This window comes from Monopterus albus, unplaced genomic scaffold (genome assembly GCF_001952655.1).
Source record: "Monopterus albus unplaced genomic scaffold, M_albus_1.0 scaffold99.1, whole genome shotgun sequence".
Lineage (NCBI taxonomy): Eukaryota > Metazoa > Chordata > Actinopteri > Synbranchiformes > Synbranchidae > Monopterus > Monopterus albus.
The window spans coordinates 3,836,485-3,856,963 of record NW_018127979.1 but is presented as its reverse complement, the minus strand read 5'-3'; the positions used below and the strand labels follow the sequence as shown (position 1 = coordinate 3,856,963).

Here is a 20,479-nt window from a genome sequence, read left to right as displayed (position 1 = left end):
CACTGTAGCCCCACAATGTCATGCACTTCTTCTTGCTATGCTTTAACAAACTAAATACCTATTAATACATTTGTTTCAACTGGAAACTCACCCGCATAAAACAACTAGATGTATATTTTATGCAAGCAAATGTATTAATTTTATTTATTTATTTTTTACCTTTTATCGTTTGTTTTTATCGACAAAACCAATTAAACTCCCCGATGAACGTCTGTAACTGATAGACTCTTTCAATGTGCGTTAGGAAAGTCGTTCATCACTGATGGCGAGTGTCCACACACAGACCATTGACGTTTTCTGTGCAGTCCACCCACACATACACACATAAGCACACCACCCACCCGCCCTATATGACACTAGTTGTTCATTCAACTCTGCGCTCACTCGCTCTCTCCCCCCGGTTCACTTGGCGAAGGTACAGAAATGCACAGCGCTCCTCCTCACTCCTGGTGCGCACTGGTCCTTGATGAACGCGCTTAATACCAAGTGGGAACCAAGTGAGACACACCTATAGCAAACGAGGGGGAAAAGTCGTCTTTTTTAGTTTTGGAAGCTGTGAAGCGTTAACTTAGCTCGTTCAATAGACAAAGTGAGACGGAATATGGATGTAGGGCCCGTTTATTTTACGACTCTGGGGGCTCAGACGAAAATTGACAGAAGGTCCCATCGGAACCTTTTGCAACCTTAGAGACATCATTACATCAAGAATATGGATCTCTCAGCTGGAAATGAGTCATCTACGTCTCTCGAGTGCGTCGGGGCTCAGTCAAACGAAGCAGGTAACGGGAGTTTGGAGACATCAAACATCACCTGCGGCAACGCGTCCACTTTCTCCATACCTCAGCGTGTGAGACCTAGAGGTAAGAGGACGCACAGGGAGTTAAGCAAAATGTGCAACTATGGCATCACTCTTCTGTTGTGTGTATTGTCTCTTATTGTGAAGCACTTTGTGAGGCCTGCGAGAGATATTATTGTATGTAACTTCACCACTTACCTCTAGTTGATGATCATAAGGAGGTATAACTCAACGAATAAGGAAAATTACTTTAAGTGTATCTTTCCTTTAAAATCCCCACCTTAGATTTATAGAGATGCAGTGTGTTGGGCCAGGTGATTCCTTAATTTAAATGAGACTAAACTTCCATCCAAGAATTTGTGTAACTTTTTGCACATAAATAAAAAATAAATTTCAAGTAATTTAATGGTCATTAATCAAAATAGGCCTACAGTGCACCTTTGCAATCTATGCTCATGGCAGACCAGAATAGGCAGGTTTATGATATCCAGATGTCCTAGTCCCTCTTTCTCAAAGCAGAGCTGTGTTATTACATTATATTTTGCTTTATTTTAAAGGAAATATTCAGTATAGTGTTGAAAATAAAATAAAAAATAGGTCAGACAGATGGCGAGAGAGAGAGAGAGAGCACCACAGTCAGAAATCAAATCCGGGTCATACAGGATTTATTCTCAAAAAAGTCAGATGGCTGTGTCACATTTTCATACTTCTGCATCCTGCTATTTCTATGTTTTTCAAGTTTTTATCCAAGTCATGTGACAAACAATAAAGAGTTTTGTATATTTTAGAGATTATAAAACCACTGAAGCAAATTTGTGATTTAGGAAAACTTCAGCAAAACTTACTTGACTTGTGAACAAGAGCATTAAAATATGTCATAACTCTACCTGCTGTCAGTTAACACGTGCTGTTCTCATCCCTAACAGTTATTTATTAGTGTTTCTATGTGTTTATCAGGTGTATGAGGACAACACTTAATTTACCTGTATATTCTGAATCACTTCCCTCACCTTCTGTCTTTATGCCACATCTTTTAGATGAGTCATTTTGAACTCTCAGACCCAGTACACCGAGCTAAATCTGTACAGTGCAAATTACAAAGCCACAAAGGTCACATCTGACAAGTACAGATTAAGACCACTGTGTCTCCTGTCTGGTGTTAATTGCAGCAGCATAGTTAAATTCAGAGCTTCATCATTTTTATGCTGCACTATTGAGTTATTTCGCCCACATGCTCTCTCACTCAGGGATGATCAATTCTTTCCAGTCAGACTTTTCACTGCCGTGTTTCTCTCTATTTTGCATTCCCACCATTTTTTCTAACAAGACCTCACACCCATCTAAAATCATCACCTAAAGAGAAAATTGTAGAAGTCTGACCCTGTATAGCAACTGTCACCACCATTCCTCACTCCAAGAATTGATTCCATTTCCATTACGTTTGCTCATTTTCCCCATCCCCTCTGTCTCTGTCTGGGGGAGATTGAGTTAAGTCAGATTTACATGCAATCACACTCATTTTTCACTATATCAGGGATGTCTAAGAATATACCAATTGCCAGCCGACATATAGTCAGCAGGTTTTCATTCTTACCAGAAGGATTTCATATTTTCTCTGATCAGTGAAATAACTGGGGGATTGTTCAGATTTGCCAAAACATATCCCCTGACTGTTGCACTTGGGTGCACTTTGTCTTCATCAAGTTGAAAACAACATGTATAATATTGATGATGCCATCAGGGACCCTGGAGTAAGTAACTAACAATTTCACTAGGCTAGGGCTCTGAAACAACAATTTATTATAGAAATTCTGTGTTAGAAACTGCTTTTGGCTTGGACGGAACCAGGGGGTGGCCTGGGGTGGCACTGACCACCCCCAGAATTTGATTGGCCACCCCTACTAAAGTCAAAGTGAGATGCTTCTCAATATTAAAGAATGAAAAAATGAAAAACAATGACAAATTGTTGCTTTAAATACAGCTAACATGTCTTGATATTGGTCAAAAGAGTTTTATTTTATATTATGCACGCAGCATAATATTTGCATTCATTTCTCTGATTGTGCTGTGGAGTGTTTGGCATGATTCGCCTCAGTGTGGGGGGACGACCACTGTGCAGCAGTAAAATAAGGAAAGCAGTCAGAGTTGGCTAAAGAAAGCACTATGTATTTTTACTTTTTACACAAAATAAACTATTTGTGTCGTAATAATGTATGGTTTATTATCTCATAGAATTGGGGGTTTTAATTTACTTTTTACATATATATAAATTGTGCCACCCCTCTTTGAGTCTGTGCCCCAGCCTGGCCACTCCATCTAAAATTTTCTAGATCCACCCCTGGCTGCTGGAGCTTGAACGACCTTTACAGATAAGGGCAGATCAAACAAAACCTTTTCTAAATTTATCTAGAGCACATTCCCCATTTTTATGCCAGTGTAGCATTAAGTTTGTAGATGGAGTATCCTTTCAAATAGTGTGAAATGTACCCCATGTGTTATCAATATGTCTGTGAAACATTTCAACCTTTAAATACTGTATGTGGATACAGGCACCCACCCCTGACACAGGCACCAAACACATCTCAAAGTGAGGGAAAACTTTTCCCAATTCTGGGAGGAAGACATGGCTCAACCAGACAACAACAGAATATCTTCACATTAAATGCAGCCTAGGTGTTGTCTCTGATTTGGAACAAAACCTGCAGACTCCCTGTGACACATGGTTTGACCCCCTCCTGTAGACATGACATTGATAATAATGGCTTTACAGGATGCCTGTCACACTTTGTTTACTGCACAGAAAAACAGGTGAATAACAATATATTTATACAGTAGGATCCTGGGTGACTGTGGTGCAATTCATCATATACCAGTAGGCGATTATTATTTTGGAGATGGTAATGTTGGAAGCAAAAGAAGGGTTATCAGTCACTGCCAGGAACAAACCACCGTATTTATGCTACAAAGCAGTTTATTCCTGACCAAAGGTATTTAGGCAATAATTACTAAAACCCTGTTTTGCTCCCGCCCCCACTTTTTGTCGGCACTCCACCTTTCCTTTTGTGTGCATTCTCCATCGCTCACACCCTTTCATTTCACTCTGCCTTTTGAGAATTGAGGTGTTTAATACGGAGCGTGCCAGCACTATGCACCAAGCAACCAACATATTGCTCTATATTTCGACCGCTGTGATGAGGGGCACTGGTGTTCATGTGTTGTAGTCTATCAGTCAGCAGAGAGTGGTTTCATTCAGTGGCTGTGTCAGCTGTTCTGGGGTGCAGTTGGCTTAGTGACAAGCCTAAGATGACATTTACCATGCTGGATTGGCCACTAGCTCTGACATTTACCAATACCTCAGTCTTATGGGAGTAGAGTCGGCTTTTCTCTGATATCTGCAGCAACATGATGCCCAACTGGGAAAAAAGTGACACGGTGCATAATATTAAACAGAAAAGGGGGCTGTAATTCATAGTCAATATCATGTCTGATATACTGAATGAGAGAAGTATAAGAAACCTTAAATATTTATGGATGGAATAGGAACCTCATTAATAATTCATTCACTATTTCACTGTGTTGCTAATAATAGCCTCTGCCACTAACTTTTCACTTCAATCATTTTAATGGTTTGTAAACAGGGAATGAGTTCACCAGCTTTCCACATCAAACATGATGGCAAAATAACAACAGATGTGTTGGAACTGAGGGGGTGGAAAAGTTATAATGGATTCAACTGTGTAAAACATGTATCAGTATGTTCACAAGGGCATCTTAATATAAGAGAATGCATGTAACTTTATGTGATGGAACCAAATACACATACATTACTGAGATAATACATGGACTCTAATAAGATATATATATGCATAAAGCAGTATATGCTGACCTGTCACAATGAGATTAGTTAATTGCAAGCAGAAAATCCTTAGGAGCTGCAACAGTCCCTTTTCCTGCAGCCTGCTCAGCTGATCTCTGTGCCAGGTAAGACCACAGTCAGACATGGAAGATGGGCACTGCACAATCATTTGAGTTACCTCTAGTGCAGGCTTCCCTTCTGTCATTTGGCTGTTTATGGTAAAATAGCACTCTAAATAATTGTTGGAGCTGAGTACAAACAAAACCTTGCCAAAGCGTGTGGTGTTGTCAGTGCTGGTTTCTGTAACGACCTAATTTTTTCCTGTAAAGCTGTAGTAGTAAATGTAGGTAGTAGCTTCAGTGTTTAATATTATATATAAAAACCGATTTTTCTTTTTTTCCCCCCAGAAGTCAAGAATGAACATCTACTGTACAGTCAAACGTATATGGAGTATTTTACTGCAACATAAATATGGTTGTGGAGGTGCCTACTGCATCTCCCAGTATCACTATATGGGATAATCAGGTGACCTCTAGTAGTTGTAATAATTAAGACACAAGCAAATGAGAAAATTTGGTGATGGAGAATACATTTATACAGCAGAGCAAATAAGTTTGTGTTAGAAGGATGGGTCACAAAATATCTGACTTTCCCTAAGAGAAACATGTTCCTGAGAATCAAATGAGAAGATTGATACTACAATGTTTGTACACTAAGCATAACGCTACAATGACTAAGTAGTTTAGCTTAACATAAAAGCTGGAAACAGCTAGCCTGGCTATATCTAGAGGTAGGAGAATTTACCTAACAGAAACTTATATCTAATTTCTTGTAAACACAGCACTTTTCAGTGGCCAGGAACAGAAACGACCTGGAGGCTTACTGACACAGTGAATTGAACCAACAATGCATACAGATATGAGAGTGGTATCGACCAGCCTCCCAACAAATAAATCTTGATGCATACCTTTAGCTGTACTAAGACAAAAGACTTTCATCCTCCGACAAATAAGAAAATGTATGACAATGTGAAAATAAAGTGACAATATGAAAGGGTGATTTTCTCATCAATCTGCAACTCCCTGAGCTTTATGGAGTTTTACTCTGAACTTCAGCTCATTATTTACTGTAGCTGTCCAACTCACAACTGTACTGATTTGGTTCAGCCTCATCACTCTCATAGTGTGACAGAGAGCAGAGACACAGCGACAAGCTAATGAACACAGTGTAACATTTAGCAGCAAAGAACCTGACATTTCCCTCAGGAGCTGGTGGTGACCAAAAACGGAGCTAAAAGAGATAATTCTCACTTTCAACATGTAGTCAGTAACACTACTCCAAATGAATGAATGTTCCCTTGTAACTGCTGGATGTGTAAATCAGCAGCTAACATATTCAACTTTAAAAGGTGATAACGTGCACTATGTGGCCAAAATCAAATGCCCTATTGCAGGTGTGAGAAATATTTACCAGAAGTACCAGATGATAAAATGCATCCCTCCCTCAAACACTATAAAAGCCTGCAGAGAAACTGTAGACCTGTCTATGCATCTCTTACCGACTGCACAGCTCTGTCAAGCTGAAGACATTCTGGTCACCCCTCGGCTGTGAGTCAACAATATTGATTGCAGTCTTTTTGAACACAGTGCTGTCTTTATGTGGCAGAAATACTAAAGTGTGCCACATACTAGGCAATGAGTGCAGGTATAAAGCATTGGAGAACAGAGTGATTAATAGAAATATTGTACCTCAGCTCTACTCACATGAGCAGGGGCAGTCATAAGAAATTTTGAAGAAACCACTAGTGTGCTGTGGGAATTATCAGCGTTTCCAGTGTTACACCACTATTTGGCTTTTATTAGACAGAAGCCAGTGTAATATATTTTATTAGATGATGGAGAGATTTACAAACGAGACAGCATTGGTTCATTTCTCTTGCAAATCATCTTTCTGCACATTTTCTCACATTATACTCATGCAGATGTATTGTATGTGGCCCCTCGTGTTCTCAGAAGCTCAAAATAAGCATTTTTAGCTGCTGCCGATTGCAAGTCTGTTCTTGTAAAAAAAACCTTGATGTTCTGTCACCAGAACATACCCACCATATACAGTAAGAGGTCGCTACTTTTTGTTTGCATGGGAGTGTTTGAGACAAATGGTGAAGCTACATGTCATTAGACTGGAAGACTGCATGTGGGCGTCTAAGACAGAGAGACAGACAGGCTTGCGTTGACCAAACTGAACCTCAATCTATCACTAAGCCTGAAAGTAATACAAAAGCATTTCAGATTGGCCGGATGGGCAAGAGCATTAAATCAAGTGTCACACATCACGTACTTTCATCTGAACTGTTTTGAAGAAGCTGCATCCTGTTTTTCATGTTCCTCTTTATAACCTCATGCCAGCTCTTGGGCAGCAGCCTGACCTGAATTTAATGCTGCTTTTTGATAAACAGAAGATGGAGCTCAGTGCCCCAGTCAGCCATGCACAATACACATACAGGCGGGTGACAGACGAATAGAAAAACCAACATGAGTAAGGTGTTGAGCCACCACCTGCCACCAGAACAGCTTCAGTGCTCCTTGGCATTGATGCCACCAGTCTCTGAACTCTACTGGAGGGATGAACACCATTCTTCCAAAAGATGATGGTGGTGGAGATGCTGTCTGACACACTGGTTCAAAATCTAGTTTTCAACTGGGCTGAGACCTGGTGACTGTGAAAGTCATAGCATATGATTCACATCATTTTCATACTGATCAAACCATTCAGTGACCCCTCATGTCCTAAGGATGGCAACATTGTCCTCCTGGCAGAGACCACTCATTCAGGGTTTTCTAGTTTTAGTTTTAGTTTTAATTTGTCACCTGCTGTTTTTATATTCTAGGCTTTTATATTTTTTATGCTTAATACAATTTGTGATGTTGAGAATGAATCATGTGTGATCCTTATAAAATAACACAGAGTGCTAGAGAACATCAATCAATGATTGGTATAATTACCTCATGATTTTTAACAAATAAAACATTTAGATGGCCTGGGGTCAATAAAATAACTATTTACTGCTGCAAAAACAAGTTGCTCAGACATTGTGACATGATGAAAAATTGTCACCACATATGAGTTGTTTATATGTGGCTGTCCTTGCTGCTTTTTAAGCATTCTACTTTTAATTGAGAAGGGAAGGAGAGGAAACAGAATGGGGAATAAAGCAAAGGACACAAACTGGAGAAAACACCTAAGATGGAAAAGGCTGACGATTAAATTGAGACACCTGAATGATGAAAATAAAGGTAAAATATCTTTATAGAAACAGGAATGTAGCGAGTGAAAGGAAAATAGGAAGAGAAATATAGAGATAATGATAATTGTGTTGGGGAACAAACCCTCTCCTGTTCAATTTGCAGAAACCACTGCCTTTGAGAAATGTTAGGTGGTACAGAGTATTTTCTTGGGATTAAGGCTTGATTATCTTTGGTTACATATGCCTCTACAACTGTGTCAGTGAAGTCTGAGCTTATGTGTGTGATGTAATTTGTGTCCTGTAGATGTGGCACACATGGGTGCCTCTAATCCTCAGGAGCAGTAGCTAACCCATTAAAAAGCATTAATGTGAAGACAACAGAGATGGCAGATAGCAACATAACACGTTACATGACATAATTCAGTGAAGCTTCTACTGGTTGAAGGCACAGACAGGCTTTGGACTACAGGCTACAGTATTTTTTTTTACCTTATAGTGTTTTGCCTCTGCTTGGAAGGTGAAAAATGTTGACTGCCAAATTTGGTTCATAACAAAAGAACTGATAATGGCACTGAAGGGCTGAAAACCTGAAGTCAGTTAATAGTAATTGGTTGTGGTGGACTGCCTTTTGTACCAACCACTATAAAAGCTATTAGCCTTTTAACTACTGATTTGCACCATTATCACAGATGTATTTTTACAGAGTGTTTCTAAAATCCTGTATCCTCAAGACACCAAATCATTTATTTATTTATTCATTCATTCAGGAAGTCCCATTGAGATTTCCCTTTCACAAGGAAGACTGGCCAAAATGGTGGGATTTAATCACAGACAGTTTAATAAAACAAAACAAAACCACTTAACAATGTTGCAGTTCTATAAAAGAGCAGTCGTTATAAAAACAAAAATACCCCACTAGTTTAAACATTACAGATACATCTGGCAAATGAGATGGATATCAAGGAGTTTACCGTGGTCTTAAATTTGGTTACAGAGATACTGACACTCTAACATCCTCTCTACTCTACTCTTTCTCTGTGCCAGATGAGGACCACACACTGCGGATTCTTCTCTACTCACTCATCTTCTTCTTGAGTGTGTTTGGCAACCTGCTGATAATCGTAGTGCTGACGGTCAATAAGCGCATGCGCACCGTGACCAACAACTTTCTGCTGTCGCTTGCAGTCAGTGACCTGATGATGGCCATCTTCTGTATACCCTTCACTCTCATCCCCAGCATCCTCAAGGACTTCATCTTTGGAGCCACCATGTGCAAGATAGTGTCCTATCTCATGGGTGAGAGAAGGGGGAACTGTGGGGGAGTTAGAGGAGGTGAAGAATGAAGATGGGTGATGAGAAGGCAACAAAATTTGGAGCTGAAAAGAGTGGCTAGAAGACTAAAGGTTTCTATCTATATGTCGCCAACACTCAGCAGTATATCTATGGTGAAAAGTAAATTAAGATTCAGACATATAGGAATTACTATTTTTTTATTTAATCTTATGACCTTAAATCTTGCATAAATTTCATATTGAGAATTTGAGCAATCAAATAAAGTGAAGGAGATAAATACAGAAAGCTCAGTAGTAAATGAGAAGTGACTTCAAACACAGCCATGTAACTTTGATTTGTCAAAAGCCTTTGACAAGCTAAATGGCAGAGAAAGGAGAGAAAGACCTCTGAGCAAAACCTGAAATTCTAGCCAAAACTCTTGGTGGGTTTAATAAAACAACTAGTTGCTTTTGATACAACAAACTTGTTAGATGAAACAATAGATAGATTAACAATTGTTTGCATGGACATCCTATATATTCTTTAACTTAAAAGCTACAGCCAATCAACACTTTTAAACTTCAGGTTTGAATTCAGCACTACAAAATCCATAAAATTTGCACATTTCAATTCAGAAGCAGAAAACTTTTTCTTTTTAAATTGTAGACCAGTTTTAGAAATAAACACATCTCTCGATTAAATACAATATACTTTAGATATAAGGGAATATTTTCATGTTCTACACTCAAAAATTCAATTCTATCCTTGTCTATGAGGACGAATAAAACATGAAAATGTAGCATGCATAAAAATGGGGAAGTAAATAATAAAAGAGGTCAATGAAGTCAGCCCTGTGATAGGCTGGCGACCTGTCCAGGGTGGACCCCGCCTCTCGCCCAGTGTCAGCTGGGATTGGTATAGATAAAAATCATTAATAACACATAAAAAGAGCACAACTATTCTGTTACCCCTCAAAGAAAACACTGGGAACTGAATAGAAAAGGTGGATTAGGTAAAGCACAGAGCTTGAGAATGAGGGAGAGGCATCATGCGGATACACTGATGAAAACTGTTCCTAGGGTCTGTAGACAACATAGTGCACCACAGGAACATGACTCACACACACACACACACACACACACACACAGACGTACATATAACATATATTTTTGTGAGGATACTCATTGACACAATGTGTGCCCCAGCTAAATGCCTAACCTTAACCGTAAGCTAAACCTAATTCTAACATGAATCCTAAAACCAAGTCTTAGTCTTAGAAAGTGAGGACCAGCCAAAATGTCCTCACTCTGCAGCAAAAACTGGTTTTTGGTCTTCACTATATAGCAAGTACAAGAACACACACACACACACACACAAAGTTTGTATTCTTGCGGAGGACATGAGCAAGAGAGGTAACGAGTAATTTCCCGTCTTGCTGTGCCAGAAGGGAGATGGCAGATAACATCAGTGGCCTAGGCCAACATGATTTCCTCTACCACAAGATTTAGATAGCCATCCCCACTTCCTCGCCTTGTGCTATAATAATTTGCTAGCAAGTCTACACAGATCACCACATTCTGATCTCAGTTTTGATTGTAGATATTATGTGCACATCAACAAACATGTTTTGTTACTTTTTATTACATGTCCAAACTCTATTCAATGCATCTAGCTGTAATAACTTTTCATTCAGCAAAATAAAAGATATCTGAGAGCAGACAGTACCATGTTTATTTATTTCTAAATAGTGTAATAATATGTATTGTTTTCCTTCAGGCGTATCAGTCAGCATCTCCACATTTAGCCTGGTTGCCATAGCGATCGAGCGCTACAGCGCCATCTGTAACCCTCTGAAATCCAGAGTGTGGCAGACCCGTTCCCATGCCTATCGAGTGATTGCTGCTACATGGGTGTTGGCCTTCATCATCATGGTCCCTTATCCAATAATCAGTCACCTGGAGTCTTTTGAGCGCCATGACAACACCACAGCACACCAGTGTCGCCACAGGTGGCCCCTCGCAAAGGCAGAGCAGACCTGGTGAGTTCTTTCTTCTCACAGTATTTAGTAGCATACAAGGAAAATACTTAGGTAAAGTCCAAACAGTACTTGAGTAAATGTACCTGGTTAATTTAGACTGGTGAAAAGAAATGAGAAGGAAAAGATGCAAGAACACAGGAATATAGACTGATGTCCATATAGACTGATGTTTTATTTTATGCTTTGACTGAGACAAAGTTGTTTTTGAGAATACAGTAACAGCCAGTATAGCCTTAAGTATGCATACACTACTGTAGATAGAATAGAAAATTAAAGAATACATCAAACAGCCATAACATTATGACCACCTGCCTGTTGCATCTAGTGTGAATTTGTTTGCTTCCATATTTCTACTGTCAGGAAGAACATTAATGTGTTGACCATTCAGTGAAAAAACATGTAAAAAGAATGTAAACTGTGGTCGAGAGGCCGAGTTAGAGATATTTTTAGACACATTTAGCATCCTCCCCACTCCAGGTGTGACATCACCACTATAGCTGCTGAAGGTTTTTCTTCATAGAGACCAATGTACAGTATTTCTCATTTTCAACCATATAAAACAAAATGAAATCTTTTGAAAAGGATGAGTGAAATTTAAAAGTTTAATCTACAGTAGATCATCCTCATCATCATTGAGTCTTGGACGTCTATGACCCTGTCGCCAGGTCACTGTCTGTCCTTCCTTAGACACTGTTGGTTGGTACTAACCACTGCAGACCAAGAACACCCACCAAGACCTGCGTTGTGGGTGATGATCTGCCCCAGTCTTCATCCACCACAGTTTGGCCCTTGTCAAAGTCACTCAGATCCTTACACTTGCCCATTTTTCCTGCTTCCAACACACCAACTCTGAGGACTGAATGTTCACTTCTGCCTAATATACCCCACACATACTGACAGGTGCCACTGTAACTAGATAATCATTGTTATTCACTTCATCTGTCAGTCATCATAATGTTCTGGCTGATCGGTGTATGTCTGACATTCTAGAGCTAGAGAAACAGAACAGCTCCATGGGCTGAGCTGTAATCAGCAAAACAGTACGATACATGACATTTGTTCAGTTGGAGATAATCACTTCACACAACTGGTTACTAAAAATTGGTGGCCAAGCAGTCATCACACAATGCACTGTAACATCTCTCCTGCAGGTTTGTCAGTACATTTCATCAACATATTAAAAAGCAATATAAGAACAAACTGACACAAACATACGTTCACCACAATGTCTACTTCCTGTTATGATGACTTACCTTTTTGCAGTGCAAAAGAAAAAAGTTTACTGCTCTAACAAATAATTCAGTGTAATTCAAGGGCACTTGGTAAATGTCTTCACTAGGAAAATAAAACACCTTGGTAGTATTGTAACGTCAACTAGATTTATGCAGTAGGTGTGTTTCTTCTCCTGGCCAGGCGTCATCAGTTGAATTTACAGGGTAGCTGAGTGTACAACAGCATATAAAACTCATCTTAGCAAAACTTGCTGTCAGATCTCTTTCTTTTTCTTATTACTCTCCCATTGTTTGCTGTGTGGTCAAAGTGCTGTTTTGTATCAAATAAACTTTAGTCCAACTGTGGCTGCATCTGAAGGAGGTTTGTGTGTGTCTGTGTACTTTCAACAAGGCACGCCACACTGAAACATCTCATCTACTTCCATGTTTGGACCTGGACTCTACAGCTTGCACCTTCTGCCTGTTGTGTTTTTCTGGAAACATTAGGGAAGATGAAAAGAACAGATGGATGTTTAACTGGGTTTTTGTTTTAGACTTAAGTTGAAGCAGCCTTTGGTGTAATTTCAATTCACTCTGTGTATATACAGTATGTGCTGCTTGGTGCACAGTTATAGGATTTTTTTTTTACGTGTGCGTATTGTCGTGCTTTTTGCTGAGCATTTATTTTTTCTGTAAAAACAATGCTTTGTGACTCGAAAGTAGATGATCACATCAGATGCACAGTCTGGGATGACATGTGGGTTTATTTGCATTATTTTCCTTACATGCAACTTACTTGCATGTAAGGAAAATACATGGTGACTCTAAATTGCCCATGGGTGTGAATGTGAGTGGTTATCTGCATCCCTGTGATAGACTGGTGACCTATCCAGGGTGTACCCTGCCTAAGGACAGCTCTATGACCCTCTATAGGAGAAGCTAAAAGATGAATGGATGAATCAAAATTGGGATTTTTACCTCTCTCATGTGTCTCTTATAGGTACATTCTGCTTCTGCTTGTACTGTTCGCAATCCCAGGGGTGGTGATGATTGTGGCTTATGGACTGATCTCGAGGGAACTTTATAAAGGCATCCAGTTTGAGATGGGCCACAAAAAGGACACTACTGGTAAGACATGCACACTACATGTGGAAACCATTAATAATAATAATAATAATAATGTAAAGCTTTGATTTTTGTCCTGGAGAGCAACTTATAAAGTACAAAAGTACGCATCACTTCTGTGGAGGTAAAACTGCCCGTATGAAAGAAAGAGAAACTCCTTCTGTAGAGTGTGCTGCTCCTGAAGCAAGCTCGGTGGTTGAGCCAGAGACTTTGAATGTTTGCATTCACATTTTATCCTTGTACACTTCTGTTTTTCAGAGATTACCAAAGCAATAAAGGACAGTACATAGCAAAAATAAAATATAAAACACTTTCAGCAGGGAGGTAAAAACATTTACATTTCTTTCTTTTGCTTTTCATGCAGGATGATTATTAGTTTTTAAATTGAACTGGTCCTATAGGTCCATGTTATGATATGACCCTGAGATGTGCTTATTTGCTGTAACTATCACATCTCAGGATCATATTAGTAAACATAAACCTGATAACATAAGCTTGATGAAACTGAAACCTGAACTTCACACAAATTAACTTTTCATTTCTGTTTTGTTTTCTGTACAACTAAAACCACTAGACACATGATGACCTCTGTTTTTCCCCAGCATTTTCCCAGTCTTTTTAAATACCCTGGTACGGTCATTGGCAGAAATGCTGAAACACCAGCACGAGACAGTGGAACACAACCCAGACTGTGTCTTAGTAAACACAGTATTAACATTTTTGACCAGTTCATCACTGTAGTAGGCTATAAAGGCTTGTTATTTCAATAATTTTTAAATATATAAATGTGCTGGATCAAGCGATGTTTCCTATTTGACTTTCATCATGATGTGTTGGCCGCAGTGCCATTTAACTGGTGAGTCAAATTGTGTCTCTTAAATACTGTAAATATCATCACATTATCCAGTCACTAATTGTTAACATTCAGCACAGCATCTTTTGCATGATTAATGTCAAAAAAGAGAAATTTCACTTTAATCAAGAATTGCATTCATGCCCCAGTCACCCTAATGTGTGCAGGTTAGGTGAAAAATAACCTTCTGTGGGCATATGAGAGTAGGTCTACAGCAGAGTGAGAGCAACATGGAGTGTGTTTGCTGCTACTCCATTAGAGGATAGAACTGGCTGGCAGCTGCTGGCCTGGGCATGACCATCTGTTTGGTCTCAAACATACAGTAAAGAGATTTCCAAAGGGGAAAAAGCTTGACAGACAAAGTGCATGGGGGGGAAATGTGAGGGTCTCTGTACAGCACCAGTTCCTGTTTGCATTTGTGTGCATTAGGGCACTTATTACTGTTATTGGTGTACTTTGTCCTTTATAGGAGGAAAGCTGGGCTTTTAAATATTACCAATAAATTGATATTCCCTGATAGATGATTACCAGTACTCAGAGAATTACTACTCACTCGTCTTTCCAATAAGCTGAGCAGCTGCTCTTTAATGATTCATGAATCACACAAACCTTTCACTTTCCTCACTCTAAAATTTTGTTGTATGTGTTACAATGACAATAAAGGATTATCTATCTATCTATCTATCTATCCTGTGCTGCCCCTGTTTCCAGCTTTACCACACTCATTGTCTGCTCTGATCACCCTTACCCATCAGCAATCAAGTGACTTTGTACTAAAGCCACCAACTGCCATGTCCTAGCTGCGTTGTGTGGCTCTCCAGTGTTCACAATCCATTTCCATGTTGTTCCCTTTGTTCTCGACTGAGTTGTTGCTTGCAATCACTGTCTAATGGACTCGCTGTTCTGTTGTAGTATTCACGTGCACCACATTTGTGTATGGACTCAGTGTCTGTTTTCAAGTTTCATGCTTTTATTATTTAGTTACAGACTCTAGTATTCCACTTAGCAGAAGTATGTTCTCCTGGGCCTGTTAGATCCTTTGTTTGTTTCTCACGCATAACTCTCCCAGTTTCAGTTTTGTGTTGTGCACGATCAGAGCCAGGTTTTAGGAAAGCCTTATTTAGTTCTACACCCAGTGTTCTTTTTTAATTTTATATTTTTTATTTCACATTGTCTAGTTAAGTTACTTTTGTTGTCAGCCTTTAGTTTATGCCACACTTTCATCATGTCAGCCACTGGGTTCATCAACTTTTTTAACTACACAAGGTCTTTTATAAAGCTCTGTTTTCCCTTCACCACGTCCCTCCTTTTCTTCTGTTTGCATTAAATAATTCCTGCAAACAGTGACAGTGATATATTTGATAGGATCAATTTTGCATCTCATTCTAGCTGAATTGGAAAAAGAAGGACTAGGACTCAAGAGTTCCCATTTTAGGCAGTTTACTTTGACAAGCTCGAATGAGATTCACTTTAATACAGACAGATACATGAAGATACATTCTTTCACACCCTTCTAATTTCCCTGCTTCTTTCTCTCCCTACTCCTTCCTCCTTCCTTCCACTGTACTCTACAGGTGGTACTTAGAGTAACTGGAGAAATCCATGGCATCCACATGGTGAATTTAGCCTATTCTAGTGACCTTTATTGTGATTCTAAAATCATATAGCTCCTTATACAGAGGCAAAAAATGCAGACATTCTGGCTGCATGAAACATTACGTACAGTAGGAGGAAGGTTGTTTAAAATATGCATACACTGTGTTGTACACAAGTGTCTCAGATGCCTCATCTATTCTTGGAGTATGGCCAGTTTTTGCATGGACTACATATAAAATGAGATTGAGTGATGAAGAAACGTGTGCTCATGTTCCTTGAAAATAACTTAGATTTTGGTTGTTTTATTACATTAAATTCAGAGAAATACCCTCTCTTATACTTTGCCCTCCCACACAGATGTGAAGAATGGCCTGACCTCCACTGTGGCTAATGATGATGGAGATGGTTGCTATGTTAATGCTGTACAGCAGCCACACTCGATGGAGATGTCCACCATGGGGGCATCAGGCAGGTCAATCAAGGCAGAAAGGCCACGCAGCAACACATCTGAGGCCAAGCTGGAAGCTAAGAAGAGAGTCATCCGCATGCTGGTGGTCATTGTCGTCATGTTCTTTCTCTGCTGGATGCCGCTATACTGTGCCAACACCTGGCGAGCTTTTGATGACACCTCTGCCAAAAATGCCCTCTCAGGTGCCCCAATCGCTTTCATCCATTTGTTGTGCTACACCTCTGCCTGCGTCAACCCAATTATTTACTGCTTCATGAACACACGTTTCCGCAAAGCTCTGCTCGCCACGTTTTTGTGCTGCACGGCGGTTTGCCGCCGTCATCATTGTTGTGGGCTACGCGACAGCGAGGAGGATGTTATGGCAACAGGAGCATCAATGTCCAAGTTCAGTTACACTACTGTCAGCACCATGGGAACCTGCTGAGGCAGAAAGATGCAGGCACGACCCAGAAGAGACAGTTACTACAGCAACACAGTACCCCGCATCCTTTGTCTTTATGCCATTCTGTGCTAATAGGGATAGTAATGTGGACTGGAAAAGCAGTCCATATAGTGTAGCAGTATATAAGCTCCACCTACAGCATGACTGTGAGTCAAGTTATATAGAGGTCATTTAATGAAACCATGTCTTAGAGTGTAAATACCTCCATAGCTGTAGTGAAAAAGCACAAGTAAGGCATTTGTGTGTGTGTGTGTGTGTGTGTATTGGTGAAGATGTGAGGCAGGCAGTTTTGATAACGTTGTAGGCATCATGTAGCTCTAGGAACGGCAAGACCTTTTGCTATGTAGTTTTAAAGTTGCATTTTATATTTTGCTGTCAGTTGTTAATGTTTATCTGCGTTACAGATGATAATGCCTTGCTGTGGACTAAGTGCCTGCCACACAGTACTATATTATATTTGTCTGCTGTTGATTTTCCACATTCGACGCAGCACCATAATCACAGGCAAGTTGTAATCTGAGGATCTTAGAGGTGGAGCTTAAAAGATCTTCTAAGCAAACTTAACATCCTCCTCAAGTTAGGAATTTCTTCTACAGTTAACTGATAAATTAGCAGGATGTCAGTCTTACGTGGTTCCAGAAACCCCCTCAGTGGTATTATGGTGACTGTTTACCAGTAGATGGACAGTGTTGTATTTACAGTGTTTTGTTTTTAGAGATGTTTTTTCTCCAGTGTATGCTGGAATGTGTGTAGTGTGTCATTGCAACTGAACACAGTAGCAAATGTGGAAAGGGTGACTTGGTGCCTAAATTACCACAACTGCCTGATGCAGCAAGTACCAGCACTTTGTGGAGGACATCTGAAAACTATTTAACAGTCCCTACATTGTTATATTCCTGATACCATATTAGAAAAAACTTCAAAAAGTCCCCCAAGTACAACAGAAGTTACAGTATATGCTGTTATATGATAACGAGAGGAGTAAGACGATATTATGGTCACTAAACATACAGTGCCAGACACTTCAGGGCATACGTAGGTATACAGTATTTTACACATATTAATATATATTATAATGCTTGAAATGAAGCGTCTGTATTTTGTAGTACTGTAATAAAAACTAATGGTACAGTATCAGCAGACCACCAGACCACCATAGCATGTGAATCCAGTAGCACCAAGTATTGCTTCTATTGCTGAGTCAGATCTGTGAACCCTTGTGCAGCTAATAAACAGTCAGGCTTACCATTAAGCTGGAGGCCTCAAAGGTGAAAACTTATTCATGACACTACTGTATGTTCATGTCAGCCGATGTAAAGAGCAGGACAGGAGTTCAGTCTTTTTCAAAAAATAAGACATTTAACCAAATAATTAATCTTAGTCATGCTAATATCCAAGCAACTCATAACCATGTTATTTATGATCTGAGCACAGGTTAATGCTGAAACAAGGAGACACATGTATTGGAATTTTGTCATACAGTAGCTTATACATCCAGTAAATGTTACTAATATGTTATATTTGTTACCATACAAGTTCTGTATGGTCACACTGAAGAGGGATGTTTTGAACATTAAGTTCACTTCAGCTTTACAGTATATTTTAAAAGAAGTAATAAGAGGATGAAGGATGCAGAATATTTACAAATACATTCAGTGACTTGCTGTCCTTATGGAGCTCACCTGAAGGCTGTGGAATGGCAGCCAGGTTTCAGTGGTCTCTGTTCATCAGGGCCTCTCTAGCATGGCTGACTCTGCCTCGCCCACTCACCTCACAGTAATTGTGTTACCTCCTCAACCCTGCCAGGTGGAGTGGATGAGCATATTTCACTGAGTGCACCAAACCACAGTGCTGTCAGTTGCACAACTAATGGAAGTATGACCTGCATTTGTGAGCATTTTTTGGAAGATTCTACATCAGCTTGCATCTTTCGTGGTTTATTGTGTTCACTGTTCCCTTTGTGTTTAACATAGAAATCACACTGATGCCTTACTGCAGAGGATTAAACTACAGTAAGCCAGAGAATTGCATGGGCTGAAACCTCAATTTGTGTTAAGGAAAGCTTAGTAAATGACAATCTTGAGGATGCACCTAGATATCTAGAAATTTTCAGATGCTAATCAACTGGTATTTGCTACTCCTGTATCTTTAATACACTGAAACAAACTTACCTTCAGGCATGGCAAGTATAGAAAGAAGGGCAAAGCCCCATCATCTTTAAAACATGAAAGAACATGCTCATCCAGCTGCTGACAATGTCTTTGGGTTTGATGGCCCCTTTGTATCTGTGGCTTTGATCTTAAAAATATGCACATACATTGAAACCAAAGTGAGATCATGGTAAACACACTGTGTTTTTCAAATTGAAATGCCAGTCTGATTTCACAGTCCCATGACAGACATTTCAGACATTTCATAACATGAATGCAGTTCTCCTGCAGTAAACAGTAGACGGGAGGTATTTTTGCATCTGCTACAAGTGTTTCCCAGATAGAGGAATACCATACAGCTGTTTTTCTTGTTTTTTTTTTCTGAGTGCCACTTGGAATGTGTTTTTCTTTTCTGGAAAGCTATGAGAGGCTGATTTCCCTGTGGTGTGACAGAGGCCATTTGATGTTATGACTTGCTCCCAGTGTTACCCCATCTAGTCAATACAAGCACAAATACAGCACACAGAGGTACTGTTTGATAAACTAGTTATTATGCTTGTTCACAACCAGTTTTAGACAGATGCAATTTATTACCCTTTGTCTGCACGAAAATGAATACTGACCATGAAAATGAAAGCTGTGATAACAAATCTGACATGGTTGGGTTTCATATCCACCTATTTATAGATACATATCAAAGTAAACAGAGGGATTAAAGGTTAGTGTAAATGTCAGCCCTCTATTTAAAGCACTGAGGATCACATTCACATAAGCTTCATATTAATTAGATAAATTATACACTTCAGGTATAAGTACCAAATTTTCTAAAGTATTGTTGTTATAATTAAAACTAAAGTGTGTAACTAACCAAAACAAATTGTGTCTCAAACACAGATTGTGGATGCTATTGACTAATCACTGTCAAGGACTGTTTTCATGATTATACAAGTAATCAGTCATGTTTAGTCAAGACAGTGAGGTGGCCATTGTAAGGTGACCAGCGCTCACTCATTCTTATGGTTATTATGTCCCTGCTGCTTTTCAGACCATCATCTTTCCCACATCTACTTTACAAGGCTGTTACTTACTTTTTGGCTGATTTCTCCTTCCACCACACTTGCCTCCCCCTGTTCCAGCTCCGCATTGTCAATGGCATCTCTTACATTTAGCATTATGGCTGCCCATATCAGCTTGATATGTCTGTTGGGCTCCTGCAGATTTTACTGGACTTTATGCTGAAGCTCTCACTGCTGCTTGGATTGCAGAGCACCCTCGTGAGTAAAGTTTGTTCCTCCAAATAAAAGCATAATAATTTGTTACAACACACGACGGTCCTATGTTCTTTGACACTAGTGTCCAGCGGCGCTCCCTCCAAACTGTGCTCAGCAGGTGTTGCAGTGGAAGTCTCTGGGGCACAGGAGTTGGCA

The 20,479-nt window shown here is 39.6% G+C and overlaps 1 protein-coding gene across 1 annotated transcript; it reads left to right on the top strand.

The window, feature by feature from the left end:
- Nucleotides 1-389: 389 nt before the first annotated feature.
- On the top strand, nt 390-20,473 carry cckbrb (cholecystokinin B receptor b). The gene is made up of 5 exons (XM_020609265.1): nt 390-860; nt 8,941-9,192; nt 10,945-11,206; nt 13,418-13,545; nt 16,349-20,473. Exons 1-5 carry the CDS (start codon nt 710-712, stop codon nt 16,882-16,884), a joined length of 1,329 nt encoding a protein of 442 aa, XP_020464921.1. The 5' UTR covers nt 390-709; the 3' UTR covers nt 16,885-20,473.
- The last annotated feature ends 6 nt before the right edge of the window (nt 20,474-20,479 follow it).

Bases quoted from the DNA above. Each gene is read 5' to 3' on its own strand.
- cckbrb (XM_020609265.1), top strand. From the start codon at position 710: ATGGATCTCTCAGCTGGAAATGAGTCATCTACGTCTCTCGAGTGCGTC. The intron at 861-8,940 runs GTAAGAGGACGC...TCTCTGTGCCAG, and splicing joins TCAGCGTGTGAGACCTAGAG to ATGAGGACCACACACTGCGG. The intron at 13,546-16,348 runs GTAAGACATGCA...CCTCCCACACAG, and splicing joins CCACAAAAAGGACACTACTG to ATGTGAAGAATGGCCTGACC.